This window comes from Marmota marmota, unplaced genomic scaffold (assembly GCF_001458135.2).
Source record: "Marmota marmota marmota unplaced genomic scaffold, marMar, whole genome shotgun sequence".
In the NCBI taxonomy this organism is placed as follows: Eukaryota; Metazoa; Chordata; class Mammalia; order Rodentia; family Sciuridae; genus Marmota; species Marmota marmota.
This window is the reverse complement of record NW_025999898.1, coordinates 1,530,832-1,549,781: the sequence shown is the minus strand read 5'-3', so window position 1 is coordinate 1,549,781 and position 18,950 is coordinate 1,530,832. Positions and strand designations below refer to the sequence as shown.

Below are 18,950 nucleotides of genomic sequence, written 5' to 3'. Positions count from 1 at the left end.
GGCAGGGTGGGGCAGGGCAACCCTTATATCATAAACTGCAGCCAAGGAGGCCTGATGTCCTGCACAGTGTGGAGTGTGGACTCCCCAAAAGAAGGCAAGAGAGGTGGGGGGCAGAAAAATACAGAAGCTGCTGTCTATGCTCACCTTGATGGCCTGCCCAAAGAAGCCCTTTCCCAGGACCTCCCCATGGATCAGGTCACATGGTCGGAAGATCTGCTGTGAGTAGCTGCTAGAACAGCGGAGGGATTCTGAGCGGCTGATGTCTCGGCTGAGCAGCAGGGGCTCCTTGGGGGAGCTTGGGCCAGGGGACTTAGAGATGCTATTACTGCGCCTGAGGATGAGGAAAAATGAGGGTAGAAGAGATAGTCCTCAGAGACCAGTCAGAATACCCTCAAGGTAGAAACCTCAGGTAAATCCATTTGTTCCAAAATCTGTAGTTCAGATATTATTACTGGGGAGCAGGGGCTCTTATATCGACAGATGCTACTTTTGAGTTGCAGACACCAGAAGTTTATTTAAGCATAATAAATTCAAAATGGGAAATACGGAGGCTAGGGATGTAATTCAGTGGTAGAATACCTGTCTAGCATGCATGAGGCTCTGGATTCAATTCCCAAAACTGGGTGTGTGTGTGTGTGTGTGTGTGTGTGTGTGTGTGTGTGACAGAGAGAGAGACAGAGTGGGAGGGGAAAAAAAAGGTGGTAGGGGGAACTCTGAGTACTTCCTACCTGGAAGAATTAACTAGATTATATTAATTTATAATGTCCAACATATTACAGCATTATAGACTACCTCCCATATCTGCTTGATTCAAGTTACTAATCAGGTTATAGTGACAGCATATTACCATTCAGAATTATCTGGGAGCAGTAATGATTGATGACTGTTACTTTGATTTACTGAAGAAAGGACAAGGAGGCTGAAGATCACAGCACTAGGTGAACAGAAACCCTGCAAACTTCTTTCTGGGGTATACTCCTGCTTTACTGGGATACCCAGAGAGGACTGAGGTTGGGTGGCTCTTGGCTTGTCCTGCCACACAGGCTTGCTTGTTCTTGCTCTTTTGTTTTGCTTCCCACTGAACATGCCCACAAGAGCACATAATGGACCTGCTGGATCTACTTTCCGTCATTCCCTCTCTCCTGTATGATGGCCCTCAAGGTATCTAAGCTGATCTCCAGCCCCCCATATCTTCCCTTTTCCAGGTCATGCATTTATAGACCTTCTCTGCCTTTGGTGCTCTGCCTCTACTAACTCCATCATGCTGACTGACGCCAAGTCAGCCAGGAGTGATGGGAACAACCTGTGGGAAGAATCCTGTTTCCAACAGAGGCCAGCCGAGAGGGCCCTGACTAACTCTGCCTGTTTGACCAGGGGCTAAAGAACTGGATTTCTAAAGATCCTAATAATATTTCACATTTACTGGGCGCTGACCCTAGGCCAACCAACACTGTACAAATCTGTCCCTCTCCACATTTAATCCTAATATAAATGTGAGATAACTGACTCCTCTTCCATAAGCCTCCCACTTGGGGCTTGCACACAGGTGATTGCTCCCTTCCACAGATATGGCAGACTCTGAGGTATGGGGTGATTGGTTCCTCAAACTAAAACAACTTGACTTCACCTCTTGCTTTGCTTTATCATTTTTAAAGTCCTAATATATACTACATTTTTTCTTTTTCTTTTTTTTTTTTGGCAGTTCTGAGGATTGAACATAGGGTCCTCTACCATTGACCTATACCCCCATCCCTTTTTACTTTATTTTTGAGACAGGGTATCACTAAGTTGCCCAGGTTGGCTTGTAACTTGTGATCCTCCTGCCTCAGCCTCCTGAGTCACTGGTATTATAGGCATGAATTACTGTGCCTGGCTCATTATATATACTTATTCAATCCTACCTGTGCCTATACTCCCAGTTCTGAGCCCCATACTTCCTCCATGTTGCCCTTTAGTGTTTAACATCACTACTTCTTTTCTAGCTCAGGAATTCAGTGGAGAGAGCCTAACTTTTGTTTCTAAGAAAACCTGGCAAGCAGCTGGGTCTGCATAGACCTTGGCTATAAAAAGTGATTCCCATAGGGTAGCTGGGTCAATATAAGCCCTCATAGCCTGTTCCTGGCCAGATGGTTTCCTTCTAATGTTGCTGGACTTCAAAAGTCAGCTCAGCTTCGGAGGTTGAAACACAGGGGTGGGAGGTGGCACCTCAGGGAGCGTCTCCTCAGTGTCCCCTCCAGATTGTCCTTGGTGTCCAGAGTGCTGAGGGTGTGAGAATGTCCATCATTCTGTATGTGGGGAGAAAGCCGGGCATCTAACCGCAGCTGGTCCAGGCGCTGGGAGACGGGGTCATGTTCAATCAACAGCTGAAGTGTCTGGCTTGTTTGGCTAATTGCATCTTCCACCTATGGCCAAGAGCAGTGTAAGGCTGGCTCCCACAGGCTGCCCCATCCCAGGCTATCCACTGCCATCCCAGATGAGCCAAGCATTGTGGCCAATGCTCCATTTGGCTAATGGTGGTCTCCAGATACCAGCAGCCTCAGAGTAACCTCTGCCTGACATTCTGGCAGCCCTGTCATCTGCTGCCCTAAGAACCTGCTAGTAACAAAGGAGGTCACTAGTGGCCACAGGCTCAGTGCCAAGACAAAGAAATGGCTACAATCTAATCTTCTGAGAGGGTCTGTTTCATGTCCCACCCCCATAAGACAGACAAGACATGCTGTACCTCCTCCACTTGGAGTGTGCGGACAGGGGTGCCATTGATCTCCAGGATGCGGTCCCCAGGGTGGATGGCATTGCGGTTGTTGGGACTGATGTGCATCCGGTTGACCCTAAGCCAGACAGGAGTTGAAGCAGGATGAAGATATCCTAAAAACTCACCAGAACCAATTATGCTTGAGCAGAGAAGGTTCACCAGACCCCAGGCCCCACTGATCCATGTGGCCCAGGCACCCCTCCCCCCAACAGAAAGGTAACATCCTTTGCAGGATGTTCCACCTCAGTGAAGAGCATCGGCACTCACCTAGTGGTCTAAACCAGAAACTTGGACATCACCTTCCTCTCTGGAGTTCCCTCATTCCCTCCCTCCCTCCCCCCACCCCCTGCCCATTTCTGAGAATCCTGCCTTCTCTCCATCACCATAGTTACCAACACATCTTACCTGGATCACTGCAACAGCCTCCTAACTGGTCTCTATGTCTCTAGACTCTTTCTTCTCCCATGTAACCTCTATACCAGTGATCCTTCTAAAAGGTCAACCTGGTCACTTCACCTTGTTGATTAAATCCCTCAATGAACCTGCTGGATCTTCATAATCCAGGCTTTCTAGTCTCTCTTTTGTTTTTTGAGTATGCTTTTTGGTATACCCCCAGCTCTTAATTTTTAAATTTGAGACAGTCTGGATAAGTTGCTGAGGCTGGCTTTGAACTTGTGATCCTCCTGCCTCAACCTTCTGAGTTGCTGGGATTACAGGTGTCCTCCATGCTTAATAGTCCTTTCTCTGGTTACTGTCAATCAACAACAGACAAAACCACAAACTCCCCGCTCTGTAGAGATGCTTCTCTTCCTCTGCCCTGAATACAATTCCCTCCCCTCTTTTTTATTTGAAGTACTGGGGATTGAAACCAGGGGCAGTCTATTACTAAACTATATCCCATACTTTTTTAAAATTTTTGGGACAGGGTCTTATGTTGCCAAGGTTGGCCTCAAACTTCTGATCCTCCTAAGCCTCCGAAGACACTGGGATTTCAGAGTGCACCATCATGTCTGGCTCCCCCTCTTTTTTTTTTTCTAATGAGACTGAAAAGCAAAGCTTACTTCCTCCTGATTTCGTCAACCCTAATACTTCTCACCTATGTTGTAAGCTCTGACTTCATGCCGAACACATACAAGCAATATTTACAGGGTAATGGCACTGGTGTCTGATTACTGGTATTGCATGAACATGACCCTTTATCTTTTCCTTGGCCTGGACCTAGGATGGAGTCTTATCCTCTTCGGGCCACGGATCTCATTTTTTCCTTTCTACATTCATTCATTTACTCAAACAACAAAACAATAATAAAAGAATGCCTGCCAATGCTAGTCACTATTCCAGTCCCTGGGCATGTAAGTATTGAATAAGACAAATCAATTTCCTCTGGATACTACATTCTAGTCAGGAGAACAGATGATAATCAAACTAATATACATTAATTGAGTCAGATAATTTTGAAGAACAAACATGATCTAAAATCTGACACCTGAAAATGAGAGACTCTGGCTCTAAGCATCTGATAGGAAGCAGTCTAGGTTAAAAAGAACTCTAAGTGCCAAGGGCCAGGTGTGCTTACTATATAGTGAGCTCCAGGAAAAGATGGGAGATGAGGATTAAGGGAGCTTTGCATAAGACTCTGGAGTTCTGAGCTCTTTCAGGCACATCTGTGGACTGCACTGAAGAGTTCCTTAACATACTCACTCTTTCACTTGCACAGTGGTGGCATAGTTGGAGCAGGCACTTTCTACAGACACGGTGAAGCCCCGCCTGCCCTCAGTGGTAGCTGGCATGGAAATGAGCGTGACAGAGTAGGGCAGCTGGTCCTGAACAGATTCTGTGGAGAGCCTCTCAAACATGGGTGCCAACACCACCTCATTGTGGCATTTTCCACTGGAGAGAGAACACAAAGGGGGCTGAGCTCCTGAAGGCTCCCCAGACCCCCCACCGGAAGTTCCCTCAATACTGGACCAGGTGGCTTTAACCAATACTATCTACAGGGTCATCATCACCCTCTGTCATTATTCTTGATGGCTATTAGATAGAGGAAACTGGATTCTCTGGGGTGGGCTGGCACTGGGGGTAGTGAAGTGGATCTGCAATGGGTGGTGTACTAGGAAAAACCCTCACCTAGGGGTGAGATGATCTTTGTTTTCTTGCTCTGCTTTTGATTTTTTTTTTTTTTTAAGTACTTTGCTCCAGGTCCTGTCTCCCTCAGTCCCCACCACACACACACTTCTTTTGTCAATCCAGGTAATCGGATATGGTGAGACAGGTGAGCTCTAAGGAGCCTTTGCCTTTAATGGTCTGAGATCTTCCTTGGAGAGCATCTTTACTCTGGGAGGATCTCAGGGTAGAGTGAGGTTAGATGGTAGATAAGGACAGAGGGCACAGAGATGTTAATGGTTCTGCTTATGGACAACAGAGCTGTTTCACAGCATTGCTATGATAGGAATCTGGTGCTCTGACCACCAACAGTCTTTCTACCCAATTCATGCTGCCACAGGCACCTCTTTCCTGGCCACATTGTAGGGGAGAACAGACACAGGGCCACCATCTTACCAGTAGAGTGTGGCATGCTGTACCAGGGCATATGCATCCCCATCCTCGATGATCACCTTGCAGCTCATACAAGCAAAACACTCTGGATGGTACTTGAATTCCCCAGCCACCTGTGATCAGGTAGGGAGAAGGGTACAGAGAGAAAAAGTGAGTCATCACTGTTATTGGAGGGATAGGTGAGTGACTTCAAGTCAGAGCTCTATAAACCCCAGTAAAAAATCTACTCTTTCTAATAAAGAATTAAAATCCAGCCTTTTAATCCTTGACATAGAGCTTCCAAAAGAAGTATCAGATTGGTGCCTCCTGTCACTCCTCAAGGTTAAAATAAACAACAAATAAATAAATGTGTGTGTGCGTGCGTGTGTATGTATATATTGATCTCAGTCATGAGAATGCATTCCTAGAAATAATCACATGCATTACAAAGGCTCATTCCTTCAACACAGGGTTGGCAAGTCTAGGCTATACTTAAAGCCTTCTGTCTAGAGCAGGTAAGGGAGACAGAAACTTTCGGCCAACTCATTCTAGGTTCTCCCTTTCTGATCCCTGAAAACAACCTAGGTGTATCTTCCTATCAATCTGTAATACTTTCATTTAAGGTCCTTATTCCACTGTACTGTGTCTCCTCCTTTGTCTATCCACCCACTCCCAACACTGGACTGTTAAATCTTTGAGGAAAGAATCATAGCTGTTAATAAGTTCACAATAGACACCTGTTGGTAGAATGAATGAAGGGGAGACCCTGACTGATAGGAAGTCCAAAAATGATGACCATAGGGAACTGGAAGCACTGTCAATAGACTGCAATGACCAAGAAGGGCAGAGATGCAGGGACCCACTCACCATGACAGGTCCTGTCATTAGCAGGGAGCACCCATGGCAGAACTCCCCAAACTTCCTCCAGTAGTCCTTGTGGCAATAAAGCTTCCCATCCTTCTCGTAGTACCAGTTGGTGAGGGAATCCTGGCATTCTGAACACCTGTTGAGGCAAGACAAGAACAGAAATGCCCTTAGATCCTTGCCACAATACACACAGGTTGTTCCTGGCTCCCAGGTTCAACAGTCCTCTCTTTGATTCAGAGGCAGGAAGTGGGAAAGTTATAGCTTAGTGCCATCTCCCCAAAGGAAGCTGGTTCAGAGTGAATGAGGCTCCCGGAGCTAGCTCTGCACTGCCTGCCTCTGTAAGCAGAGTCTTTGGGTCTTGGAGCCTTCTGAGAATCTAAAAAGAGCCAAGAAACCTCCCCCAGAAAAATGAACATATAAGGAAAATGTGCATATAATTTGGTGTGGAGTGTGTGTGTATCAAGGATTCCCTGAAGCCAATTCATGACTCTAGTTAAGAACCTTAGATCTAGACAGATATTTCAATAGGCCAAAAAAGTTCAATCATTTTCACTCTTCAAAACCTACCCATGGGCTGGGGATATAGCTCAGTTGGTAGAGTGCTTGCCTTGCATGTACAAGGCCTTGGGTTCAATACCCAGCACCACAAAAACAAAAAATAAAAAAACAAGAAACAAAAACCTACCCATTACCAACAGCATTATGATAAAATGTTCTTGCCAAAAAACATGTTAAGCATAAAGAAGCTCATCAGGCAAATCCTTAATGTAGGTTATTCTATAAGGCAACTGATCTTTTTTTTTTTTTATTTTTTTTTTTAGTTTTCGGTGGACACAACATCTTTGTTTGTATGTGGTGCTAAGGATCGAATCCGGGCCGCCCGCATGCCAGGCAAGCCCGCTACCGCTTGAGCCACAGTCCCAGCCCCAGGGCAACTGATCTTGATGCTTCCAAAAAGTTAATATTGATAAGAAGGGAGAAGTATTTATATTCAACTAATTTTTTTAGGAGGGATATGGGGTCTTGCTATCTCACTATATTGTTCAATATTTCCTCAAATTCCTCAAGGGAATCTCCTGCCTTGGCATCCCAAGTAGCTGGGATTATAGGTACATGCCACTATGCATGGTTAAACTCCCAATTTTTTTTAAATGATTTTTATTGGTCTATTACAATTAAACATATTAGTAGGATTCACTGTGACATATTTGTTCTACAAGCACATTACATAATTTTTTTGTAGTTGTAGATGAACATGCCTTTATTCTATTTTTTTTGTTGTTGTTAATGTGGTGCTAAGGATCGAACCCAGTGCCTTACACATGCCAGGCAAACACTCTGCCACTGAGCCACAACCACAGCCCACAGCCTGATGCATTATGTAATTTGAGCGATCTCATTCTAAAGTACCTCCCATTTCCTTTTCTTCCTGTCTGTCTCTGATCCACTGCTCTACTGATCTTCCTTTTATTAGTAGTATTTTAATTAGAGCATTATAATTTTATGTAAATAAATAAAAGCAGAATTAATTGTGGCATATTTGTACAAGGACATAAAATTTTTTCCCCCAGAATTTCCCCAAGTCCTCCCCTCTTCCCTCCCTCTTGATCCTGTTCCTCTACTCTATTGGTCTCCCTTCTCTTTTTATGTAGACACCCTATTCTTATCCTCAAGGCCTTGCATTACCTACACTGGCCACATCCTCTCTTCTAAGAGGCAGTGTGGGCTGCCTCTTGGTTTAAATTCTGATCCTGCGACTTACAATTTATGTCGTCTTGGGAAGATCACTTCTTTGATCCAATTTTCTTATCTGTAGAATGGACTGCTAGGAAATTTAATGAAATACTATGTATTAAATGTATAGATAGCTTATATAAAAGGCCTAATACAGCAGGAACTCAACAAATATTAACTTTAATTAAAGATGATAATGAGGGGTTGGGGTTGTGGCTCAGTGGTAGAGCACTTGCCTAGCATGCATGAGGCACTGGGTTCAATCCTCAGCACCACATAAATATAAAATAAAGTCATTGTGCCAACTTAAAACTAAAAAATAAATATTAAAAAAAGATGATAATGATATAGGTAAGAGATTACAGTGATGCTACTACTTCCAAGCACTGCAGGAAGTAGAGATAGGAAACAGGAATGAGTTAAAACAGCTGTGAAAAGCTGCCAAGCTAAGGAGGTCTAGAGAAGCAGGACCCTGAAAATCCCCTTATCTTCCAGAAGTGTACAATTCCTCCTGGGTGTTCAAAAGACACTGATAACTATTCCTACTTCATAGTCTTGTCCAGTGGATGCTGAATTTCAGGATCTTGAGAGCTGGGTATGGTATGGAGAGTGTGCATATTATTTATAATTGTACAGTGAAGACAAAGGAAGAAGAGAAGACCCTGTTCTGGGCAAGGGGCCCAAATTTAATGTAAGACACTTGTTGGATGAATAGTTCATTAGGAGAGAGATCTGGGTTCAAGTTCTTGGGTGCCACAAGCCCCTTTCCCTCTGTAGGTTCCCCCAACTGTGAAATGAGGAGATACACTGTCTCCCAGATCCCAACTCTGTGCATATCAGTATTTTTTCCCCAGCTGACCTGAGGTTCTAAACTCGGAATTAGCATCCACCTCCTAAGTGATCTTGAGCTAGGCCTTTCACTTCTCAGTTGTGAAATGGTAACATCATCACCTTCTGGGTAGCAGTGTGGATTAAATGTGGTTCTGACCTTCAGGTACTTAGCAGAGGGCCCCACTACAAGGAGGGGCTTCCTTCTTGCCTCCTACCTACTGACTTAAAGCTCATGAGCTAAGGAGGTCTAGAGACCTTTCTCCTTCACCATACTGTTAGCTCTCTGAAAGCAGTGACAGTGTCCTAATTACTCTTGGTAGACTCAGTATCTATGCCAATGGCCCAGCAGAGTAGCAAATGTTTCCAAACTGAAAATGGGGGAGTGGCAAGAACCAGTAGTCCAGGTAGGAGCATAAAGGTTCCATAATTCCTGTCACCAGGCCCTGCCTTTCTCCTGTCTGCAGTGGAGAAAAGCTGGTACAGACACTTTTGTACCCAACTGCAGGCTTGGGCTGTTACGCCCTTGCAATGGTATGTGCGCCACAGGGCAGGGGAGCACCAGAACACCCCTCCTTTCTATTGCCAATATCCTGCTTTTGTTCACTCCAAGTAGCCCTGGCCAGGCCCAGGAGAGGGAGCTAGGAGAGGAACGAGTGCAGGCATGCAGGAGATGGTCACACCAGTCAGCTGGGAAGAACACCTGGTTGGAGAGCGACATCAGCAATCACATCTGTGTCAAGGAAAGCCTTTGAAGGGTATAGCCAGATACAAGGCCAAAGTAATCACCACAGGTGTCTCTGAAGAACAGGAAGGTGAACAGCTGATAGGAAGACTGGTTATGGGTCCACAGCTCTGTTTTGCTACAGAAGGCAACTGGGTTCTTAGGCCACTGGAAACTTTAGTGTTCTAGCTTAGGTATTAACGATATCTGCTATTCTTTGAATGCCACTCAAATTCCAGCCATGGTATAGGATGCTTTCCTTAAATTATCTTTAATCCTGACTATAACTCTGCAAGGTGGAAGAATTATTCTTTTGTGTGTGTGTGTATGGTATGGGGATTGAAGTCAAAGGTGCTTTACTACTAAGCTATACCCCGATCCCCTTTAAAAAAATTTTTTTGGGGGTACTAGGGATTGAACTCTGAAGCACTCCACCACTGAGCCACATCCCCAGCCCTATTTTGTGTTTTATTTAGAGACAGAGTCTTACTGAGTTGCTTAGGGCCTCACCATTGCTGAGGCTGGCTTTGAACTCGCAATTCTCCTGTCTCAGCCTCTTTAGCTACTAGTATTTCAAGTGTGCCACCTCATCCAGCCCTTTTGAAAATTTTTGAGATAGGGCTTCACTAAACTGACCAAACTGGCTTTGAACTTATGATCCTCCTGCCTTAGCTTCATGAGTTGCTTGGATTACAGCCCCATACCTGGCTTTATTTTTTTTATTTTTTATTTTTTAAATATTTTTATTAGTTATTGATGGACCTTTACTTATTTATTTGTTTATATGTGGTGCTGAGATTTGAACCCAGTGCCTCACACATGCCAGGCAAGTGCTCTACCACTGAGCCACAGCCCCAGTCCACCCTGGCTTTATTTTTTTGAGACAAGTTCCCTCCAAGTTGTGTGGGCTGGACTTGACCTTGTGATCCTTCTGCCTCAGCCTCCAGAGTCTCTGGGATTATAGGCATGTGCCATAGCACCTGGCTAGGATCATTCTTGCTTTCAGACCAGAAGACTGAAAACCAAAGTCTATGTCAAATCACCGTGCAAAGTTGCCCAACCCTTAAACAATAAAGTTGGAACCTGAACCTATGGGTACTTGGTGAGGAAGCCGTCTCCTCTGTACATCATCTGAATGATACAGCATGTCTCAATAGCTAGGCTTCAAAATTCTGATCTGTGACAATGAGAAGGCTAGCATCCTGATAGCTTAAGTCACTTCAAGTATTAACCCTTTGGGATTATTCTCCTTTAGCTAAACAGTGAATGTTAAATGGCACAATTCATTTTTTTCCTTCATTTATTCCAGTTTTCTGTTTTCCAGCAGTTATCTCTGTCCTTTAGGAAAAAACAAAAAATCAAAAACACATTCTGGAAATATAAGGCACTACTAAAAAATGTCTCACCTCAGATTCTTAGAGCCCATAACCACCATAGGTTTTCCCAAAGCCAAAGCATTTTTCCAGTTTTCAAATTTTGAAAGTTTAAAGTGGAAGCCAAAATGTGCCATGGCTGCAGATCCAAGGGCACTCACATGGGAGGTGTTAAAGCTGGGGTCAGAAGGCAGGGCTGAGGCATTGGTCTCTAGTTTCCTGAGCAGTAAGAGAGTAAGAGCTAAAATCCTTAAATGCAGGGAGATCACCCAGAAGCCCACACACTGAGGCTGCACTTAAAAACAACCTGCCAAACTTCTCTTCCAAAACATTACAGAGGGCCTGAACAGATACAAAGTGAATGAGACTCTGATAGCCACTTTAGCAGGTCAGCTCCGATCCAAACTGAGACCTTCTGAATCATCAGAGAACACACACATAATCAGCTGAGATTTTTCACAAAAAGTTCATTTACAACATATCACCTAAGGACAGTTACTTCATGGCTCTGTGCCTCAGTCTCCTCATTTGTACAGAATATTGGCATTGCTAAAATCTCATGGGGTTATTAGAATTATGTATAAGTACCCCACACAATGCCTAACTCACAGCAGACGACCAGTAACTGTTTTCTTCCCTCCCCAATTTGAGAATACTATAGGAAAATGCTGACAGACTTATTTCCCTCCCATGCTTAGGAAACACAGATCTGCTTCTTATCCAGAACCAAACAGATTTCTGTAAGTAGAGAAGGAAAATCTAATCAATTAGAAACCAATCAATCTAATCAATTCCTAACAATTAGGATATAGTTACTGTATATCTTGGATGTGTTAGAACAAGCAAGCAAGGTGCTATGCCAGAAGCCGCCAAGTGAGATTTGATATTGGCCCAGACCTCACACACACACCCAAATTCTTCAGACCAAATGTTTACATGTAAATTATCAACCTTATGGAGTAAAGGAGCCAAACAGTCATCATTATAGTGGATTTATGCAGGTTAAAGAACAAGCCCTTCCATGTCCTAGAGAAGGCCCAGCTGAATGCTCATCCTTAACCTACCAGTTGTGGCAAAAGTTCTTTGAGCCTCTTGCCTGAGTTCTGACTGGGATGAACAGGAGGAAGGAAAGCTCCCTTAGTCATAGCCTGAAAGTGCCAAGAGTGGGAATGCCAATTCTCCCCTGAGGACCCAGAAGGGCAGATATAACAGGGGCCTAAGAGATTCAGGTCCACCAGAGCTAAGGCTTTTATCACCAAAGATCCTTTTATTATGTATATGCCTCCTTCCTGCAGACTCTGTGGATTGAAATAGCCAAGTAAGGTGTAATTATTATGGAATATAATTCTTTTGTAAAAAAATTAACCAACCCATAACAAGCCTCTGATCAGCAAGAAGTGTTACCATAATGCATTGATGAAGTTCCAACCAAAACCCAAGAAGCCCATAGTTTCAAGTAATTTGTGCAACTGTACTGCAATTAAAGATAGGGCTTCCATTATTTGGGGGAAAAAATGGAAAGAAGTTTGTGTGTCTCTGAGGAGCTATGTAAGTTGCAGAGTTGGGAAGCACTGACCTCATCCAACTCTTTTATGTTTCAGATGAAGAGAAAAAGAATCCTAGAGGACTGAAGGTAGCTGCCAAAGGTTACTGTTAAATTGGGCAGGGTTAATAATTTCTGCTTTTAAATGTGGGTCCTTTAGAATACAAAGATGCACTTGTTTCCTTCAAGAGATAATGTGTAAAGCCAAGCTCCTCAAATAAATGTTGGACATTAAGAAAAATTCTATAAAAAGAAAACATTTCTTTAAAGAGGTCAGATACTCACTGGGGTGGGATGTGGCTTAATGGTAGAACATTTGCCTAGCACATGCAAGAGTTTGGGTTCGATCCCCAGCATTGCAAAACGGTGGGGGAAGATCATTCCTAATTTATTTCTGTAAATTCCAATTTGGGAGTGCTCCTACGATTCCACTACACCCCTCATGACAGTGGCATGGGCAGGGAAGATGTGGTGTGGCCTTCCAGGCAGGCATATACAAGGCACTGAAATGACATTCTTCATTCCCTCTTCCCTCCCTCACACAGTCACGCCTGATCATGTCCCCGTGGAATCTGGTTGCGTCACCTTCCTTGCAACCACAGCTCCTGAACTCTTGTGGACTTTGTACTCCTCCAGAGACATGAGGGTCAAGGACTTAATTTGTTAGATTCTGGCAAGGGTCCTGTTTAAGAGCCTAGGAAATCTAGCCTTACATTATGCCAAAGAGGAAACTAAGGCCTAGGGAAGGGACAGGTACTAAGTCAGAGATATGTCCTTGAAGATGCCTGAAGAAGGGGGTTGATGGCAGAAGCAGCTTTCCAACCAGTGAGTTAGCCTAAAACCTGGAAGAGCAGAGGATGTGGGTGGTCTCTCCTCTGGATCTGTGTGCTCTTCAGAAGTGGCTTCAGAAACATGGCCTCTCACTTAAGGGAGGACGAAGGGTCTGTACTCAGTGACTCAGTAGTGCTTTGACTCCAGTTTGACACAAGAGTTTTGGGGGTAGGGGTGAGGTCATCAGGTTCTCTAAAGGGGCTGGGGCAGAACAAGACAAAGGATAAGCACCGGTAGCCTGGCCCTCAAAGATCCAGGGTAAGAGGTCATCATCACCTGCTCTAGCTCCAGCTCCTAAGAAGTCATGTCTTGACCCCCATAAAAGGGGCATATTAGTCTTGGCACCTAAAGGAAAAACCCTTTCCCCAAACTGCCTTTCAGGATTAAGAGTAAGAGGAATTAATGAGGACTGAACTAGTGAGTGCTGCAATACTTGGCATATTGATTTCACATTCAAAATCCAACTCAAGATCAACTCCTACTGGCTCCTCAGAAAAGAATCTCTTCAACATGCTAGGCAACCCATCCCTTTTTCTGCTCTCTGCTGGGAGAGGAAAGCAAACCTGACAAGACCCCTGGGGGAGATGAGGATAGAAGGCACTGCGACAGCCCAAAGGATGAAAGATAAGAAACTCAGAAAAAGCTGGCGAGGAAGACCCTGCATGTTACCTTTGTTGAAAATGGTTGCCTCATCTGTAAAATGGGGATACGTAATCTCTTTAGGCTTGAGAGATTAAAGGATAAAATGCCTGTGATGCCTAGTATAGTCAGCATCCAGGACTGGTCCCTCCCCTGGTCCAGATGCTTCCCACCACTCTATCAGGATCAGTCATTTAGTGAAACCAAATGGTAACTGCTTTCTGCTTAGGGCCTGGCCACCTGACAGTAAGTATCCCCGAAGCAGTGATATCTGGGCATGGAGCTGGGTTGGGGAAGCCACAAGAAAAAGTCAACCAGGACTGTTGGTGAGGGGGAGGCAGCCCTTAGAACAGCAGTTTCCCAAAGAATAAAAACAAGCCCCACCCCAGTCAGGAATGGCTCCATTCAGAAGGGACCCAGAGGGCCAGAAACCCCTTGGGGAGTTTCTATTGGAGATGGGGTGGGGCAATGTGCAAAGAAAGGCAAGTCAGAAGAAGAAAGTTTCCATACCTCCCTCTGAAAAGCTCCAGAGAGAGAGGCCCCCATAAATACTTAGGCCTGAGGATTAGGTGTGTGTTGGGGGGGCAGTGTAAGGGCTGGCTCAGTAGCTCAGAACACTCCAAAACCAATTTCTCCATTCTCAGAATCCTTGCTCCAGCCTCTCCCCAGCAATATACTCACCTAGGAACTTAGAAGCCCTTCAAGGCCAGGGGTAAATGTGCCTGCCATTAAGAGAACAGACATTTACAGGGTGCCCACTGTGTACCAGGCTACCCACACCCAGGCCTTGCCAGCTTCCACACTTTGGCAAAACCTGCCTGTCCTGCTTGTTGGGACAAATTCTTGGGCAGGCAGCATGGCCTGCAGGTAAGACATGTGAGAGCTGGAAGAACAGCACCTATTTGTGCTCTTCCCCCGGAAGCAGTAACACTAAGAGCAGGCCATGTCAGCAGTATCTTTTGGAGGCTCTTCCAGGTGTGTCTGGGAAGGAAGAGAACTGGAGCTCCCTAGAAGCCTCCTTCTGGGCTTACCCCTCACCTCATCATTTCCAGGACAAGTTGGGTCCCCTTTACCAGGCAGGTTCTGCCTGGCAGAAGCAATGGTTAAGGGATAAGTGAAGTCAGAGAAGCAGATTCAGGAAGCTTTCTGCCCTCCTCTCAGGACAGGGGGCCAGGAGAGAAGATGAGAAAGAGAACTCGGAGACCAACTCACCGAAAAGGGTCTCTGGAGGTGAAGTAAGCTGGGACGGACAAGTAACTCCCCATCTTCTTCCCACAAGACTAACAGGCTCAGCTGCAAACCCGTCTGGGAGTGCCTCAGGCCAGCTGCAGACGGCCACCATGACAGGTCCCGGTTCCTCTGGCTGGGGGCGAGCTGCCCTGCACGCTCACCTCTCCCTCCGGAGCAGCAGGAGGAGGGTGAGGACTCCAGGCCACTTGGCCCCCACCAAATTCCCGCAGGGGTTCATGGCTGGGACGGCTCCTCCCTAGTTCTCGGAAGCTCAGATGGCCCCTTGGGATTCCCAGACAACCACCTCTCTGCAGAGGTTATACACATACAGGCATTCCTGGGCAGGGGTTGGTGACTAGCTAAGAAAGAAGCGCTGCTGTCAAGTTAGCTTTCTTCTTCAGTCCCACCCCCGAATGAGGGAGGGAGGGAGGGAGGAAGAGGAGGGGCTCTTGCAGAATCGAGGTGTGTGGTTGGAGCAGCTGTTAGGAAACAGACCTTGCAGCAAGGGGTGGAGCTGGGCCGGAGCGAGGCTGCAGGCAGGCGCTGCAGACAATAACTAGGGCTGGCCGAGAGCGTCCATCCCAGAGCTCAGAGGAGGACAGTGTAGGAGAGGGTCAATGCATCTGACTCCAATGTCCCCAGCCTGAAGAACTACCTAAGACAGTAACTCTGCTCAGAGGTGAAGCACAGGATGCCAGCTCCAGGCAGAGCCATTCCCCCAGAAAGGGGGAACCTCTGCAGGATAGACAGTCCAGAGAGAAATCTTCAGCTCTAGGATGGCTTCTACTCTGTCCTGGTATTAGGGCCCCCATTTACCCTTTTCCTCAGACTGGTCTGGGACATCCCCAAGAGCTGGCCCATGGGAGCTGCCACTTCTATTCTGGGTCAGGGCTTTGCTACAGATGAGGAAACAAGGCCCAGAGTATTAACCAACACCTAATGTGATTCTATGTGGCAAGCACTGTATGCATACTCTTGTTTCTCTGATAGGAATTAACCCCACTTTATAAACTAGGAAAGTGAGGTACAAACCAGGCGTGGTGGCGCACACCTGTAATCCCAATGACTTGGGAGGCTGAGGCAGGAGGATTACAAGTTTGAGGCCAGCCTCAGCAATTCAATGAGACCCTCAGCAACTTAGCAAGACCCGGTTTCAAAATAAAAAATAAAAAAAGGCTGAGGATAGAGCTCAGTGGAAAAATGCCCCTGGGTTCAATGTTTAATCCCTAGTACTGAAAAAAAAAAAAAGTGAGGTAGAGGGAGATTAGGTAACTTACACAAGGCCAAAAAGCCAGTCAGTAGGGGACTGGGATTTATATGTTGACCACTGTGACCCCAGAGCTGCAGCTCTCAAACACCAAGCTTCATTCCTCCCCTTCAGGGGAAACATCTCTTTCAAAGCCCACTGACTGTATTTGGAGCCAGGTCACTTGTGCCCTCTCATTCATTCCCAGAATGCCATCACTTGGCCTCAGTGGGCAGTGGTGCTTCTTCCATTGTGTCTAAACGTACCACACTGGCAGAAGCAATGGTTAAGGGATAAGTGAAGTCCCTTAACCATTAAAACCTATAAAATGAGGCACGATGGAGAAAGCCTGGGGTGCCTTTGGGGATGACAGGCCTAGATATCTGGGATGGGAGTCCCCTTGAAGAGTCCTGCTGTGAGGCTGGTGAAACCTGAGCATTCAATGGAGAAAGCCCCTTATCCCTCTGGCCTGCAGGGCTGTGAGAAAAAAGGCTGCTGGAAGAGACAGGAGTGCCCAGACTTCACTATTGGACTTGAAGCAGTGACACAGGCTGTCTCCCATTAAGCACATACCCCTCTCCACTGGAAAGATCCAGAGTTGCCTTGCAGCTGCTGTCTGTCATTGTGAAACATGGCAGGAAAGTCTGTGACAAAGGTGGTAGTAAGAAAAGTCTTTGGGTTACAAGAAAGTCTTTTCCCATTCCTCCAATTAGGCACAGGAATAATAATGAGTGTGGTGAGAGAGACTGGAGCTGGGTATGATGGCATACACCTGTAATCCCAGCTACTGGGGAGGCTAAGGCAGGAGGATCACAAATTCAAGGTCAGCTTGGGCAACTTAGCAAGACTGCTTTAAAATAAAAAGTAAAAAGGGCTAAGGATGTGGTTACTGTTGCTAAGCAGTGAAGTGTCCTTGGTTCAATCTCATTGCTGGAGTGAGAGAGAAAGGGAAAAAGAGATGGATAGACAGATACTGGGTTTGTATCCTGTATTTATTGAGCATTTAGTATATTTCAGGCCCTGTGTTAAGCACTATCCTTCTATTACCTATCATATTTAAATTGTCACTGTATAAGGCAGAGGTTATAACCCACTTAACAGATGAGGAAACTTGAGATTTCAGTTATTAGTCTAAAGACAAAACAGCTGGTAAGTGGTAAGGGTGAGGCTGGATTTCAAACCCAGTAAAGTATGCTTCTAGAGCAGGGGTCAGAAAACATTTTCTGTAAGGGGCCAGAGTACAGATACTTTAGGTTTTGGGACATACAGATTCTGTCACTACTACTCAACTATACCATTATAGTATCAAAGCTGCCATATATGAAATATACACAAATGGACAAGGCTATATTCCAATAAAACTTTATTTGTGGACAGTGAAATCAATTTCATATAATTTTCATGTGTCACAAAATAGTCTTTTTCTTTCCTTGCAATCATTTAAAAATATAAAAATTTCAGGCAGTAAGTAAACATTTGCCCACCAGTTTGTGTTCTAAAGCTACAGAGTTCAACCATTCTCTCACTGCCTTTAATAACAAAGAGCAGCTTCTGGCATTTGTGCAGAACTTAGACACCACATCCAGCCCCAGAGGCAGTGCCCATTGAATGGGTGCCCAACCTGCACCAGGCACTGCTTGTGGTACCTACCTGTATATATGAATGGATTTTAATACACACTGTTTGGAAGAGCTGTGATCCTGGCCCCACTTTTCTTTTCTTTCTTTCTTTCTTTTTTTTTTTTTTTTACAGATAAAGGAACTGGGGTGCAGAAAGATTAAATCATTTGCCTGAGGTCATCTAGCTGTATAACTGAGAAGTGAAGCCAGGATTTGAACCTAGACAGTATAGACTGTGCTCTACCATGCTGTACTGGAGCGCAGCCTGGGCTCACAGCCAGACTGTCTGGGTTTGAATGCGACAATGTGCTGCATGTAAGCCCTTGGCACCAAGTCTGGAACACATTAAGGGTTGATAAATGTTAGCTGTTAATATCATTAGGACTATTGTTACAACTACCATAGGCTAGCTATGTGGCCTTTAGCAAGTCCCTGTCTCTGTCTGGGCCTTAATTAGGTCTCTAAATAGCTTTCAGCTTCAGTAGTTTTCAGCCCCGTGAGGTTGTGAAGGGCTCCCTGTTTTCTTTGGGTCTAAAGTTGAGTTGAACCTCTTGGGCTGGCCTTGCAAGGATCAGGATCCTGACTTTGGGGCCACACAAGAGACACAGAGGAGGGAGGGGTGGAAGGGTGGGGACAACACACAGGATACTGCAAGAACTACACAGCTGAAGAGCCAGAAACACTTTCTTCTAGCTACAGGGCCAACTACTTCTCACCAAAAATATATTACGTTCCCCTGTAATTCGATCAGGCAAGGAGGGCCTCTAAATTAAAACTGGAACTAGCAAATCATCTTCTAATTGCACCCTCTGATTTCCATCTGATGAAGAGAATGTAGAAGGAAGAAAATGCACGCCACAAAGAGACTTGAGGCCAGGGAACCCATGAGCATAACTCCTCTTGACATTTCACACAGCTCTGCTGTTCCAGTGGCGGCGGGCGCAGTGAGTCGGTGTCTAGGAATGCAAGCAGGAGGATGCAGGCTTTCTCTTCCCCCACTCCCCTTACAAAGGATGCAGCGGGTGGGTG

At 45.5% G+C, this 18,950-nt stretch overlaps 1 protein-coding gene across 11 annotated transcripts in view; it reads right to left on the bottom strand.

Moving 5' to 3' along the window:
• The window catches only part of LOC107158475 (E3 ubiquitin-protein ligase RNF185), a 110,755-nt gene that overhangs the window by 14,495 nt on the left and 77,310 nt on the right, over nt 1-18,950 (bottom strand). For 10 of the 11 annotated variants that reach the window (XR_007345667.1, XM_048798251.1, XM_048798255.1 and 7 more), the window contains 6 exons: nt 6,155-6,290; nt 5,312-5,421; nt 4,454-4,642; nt 2,723-2,828; nt 2,206-2,402; nt 145-331 (listed from right to left, as the gene is read on the bottom strand). Coding sequence is in view for 10 of the 11 variants with exons in the window: in XM_048798251.1 (XP_048654208.1) it covers nt 145-331; nt 2,206-2,402; nt 2,723-2,828; nt 4,454-4,642; nt 5,312-5,421; nt 6,155-6,290 (925 nt within the window). In the remaining variant the exon portion in view is untranslated. Of the gene's footprint in view, nt 1-144; nt 332-2,205; nt 2,403-2,722; nt 2,829-4,453; nt 4,643-5,311; nt 5,422-6,154; nt 6,291-15,038; nt 15,473-18,950 lie in introns of those variants that run through there. The other variant, XM_015504907.2, reaches the window with a different exon arrangement.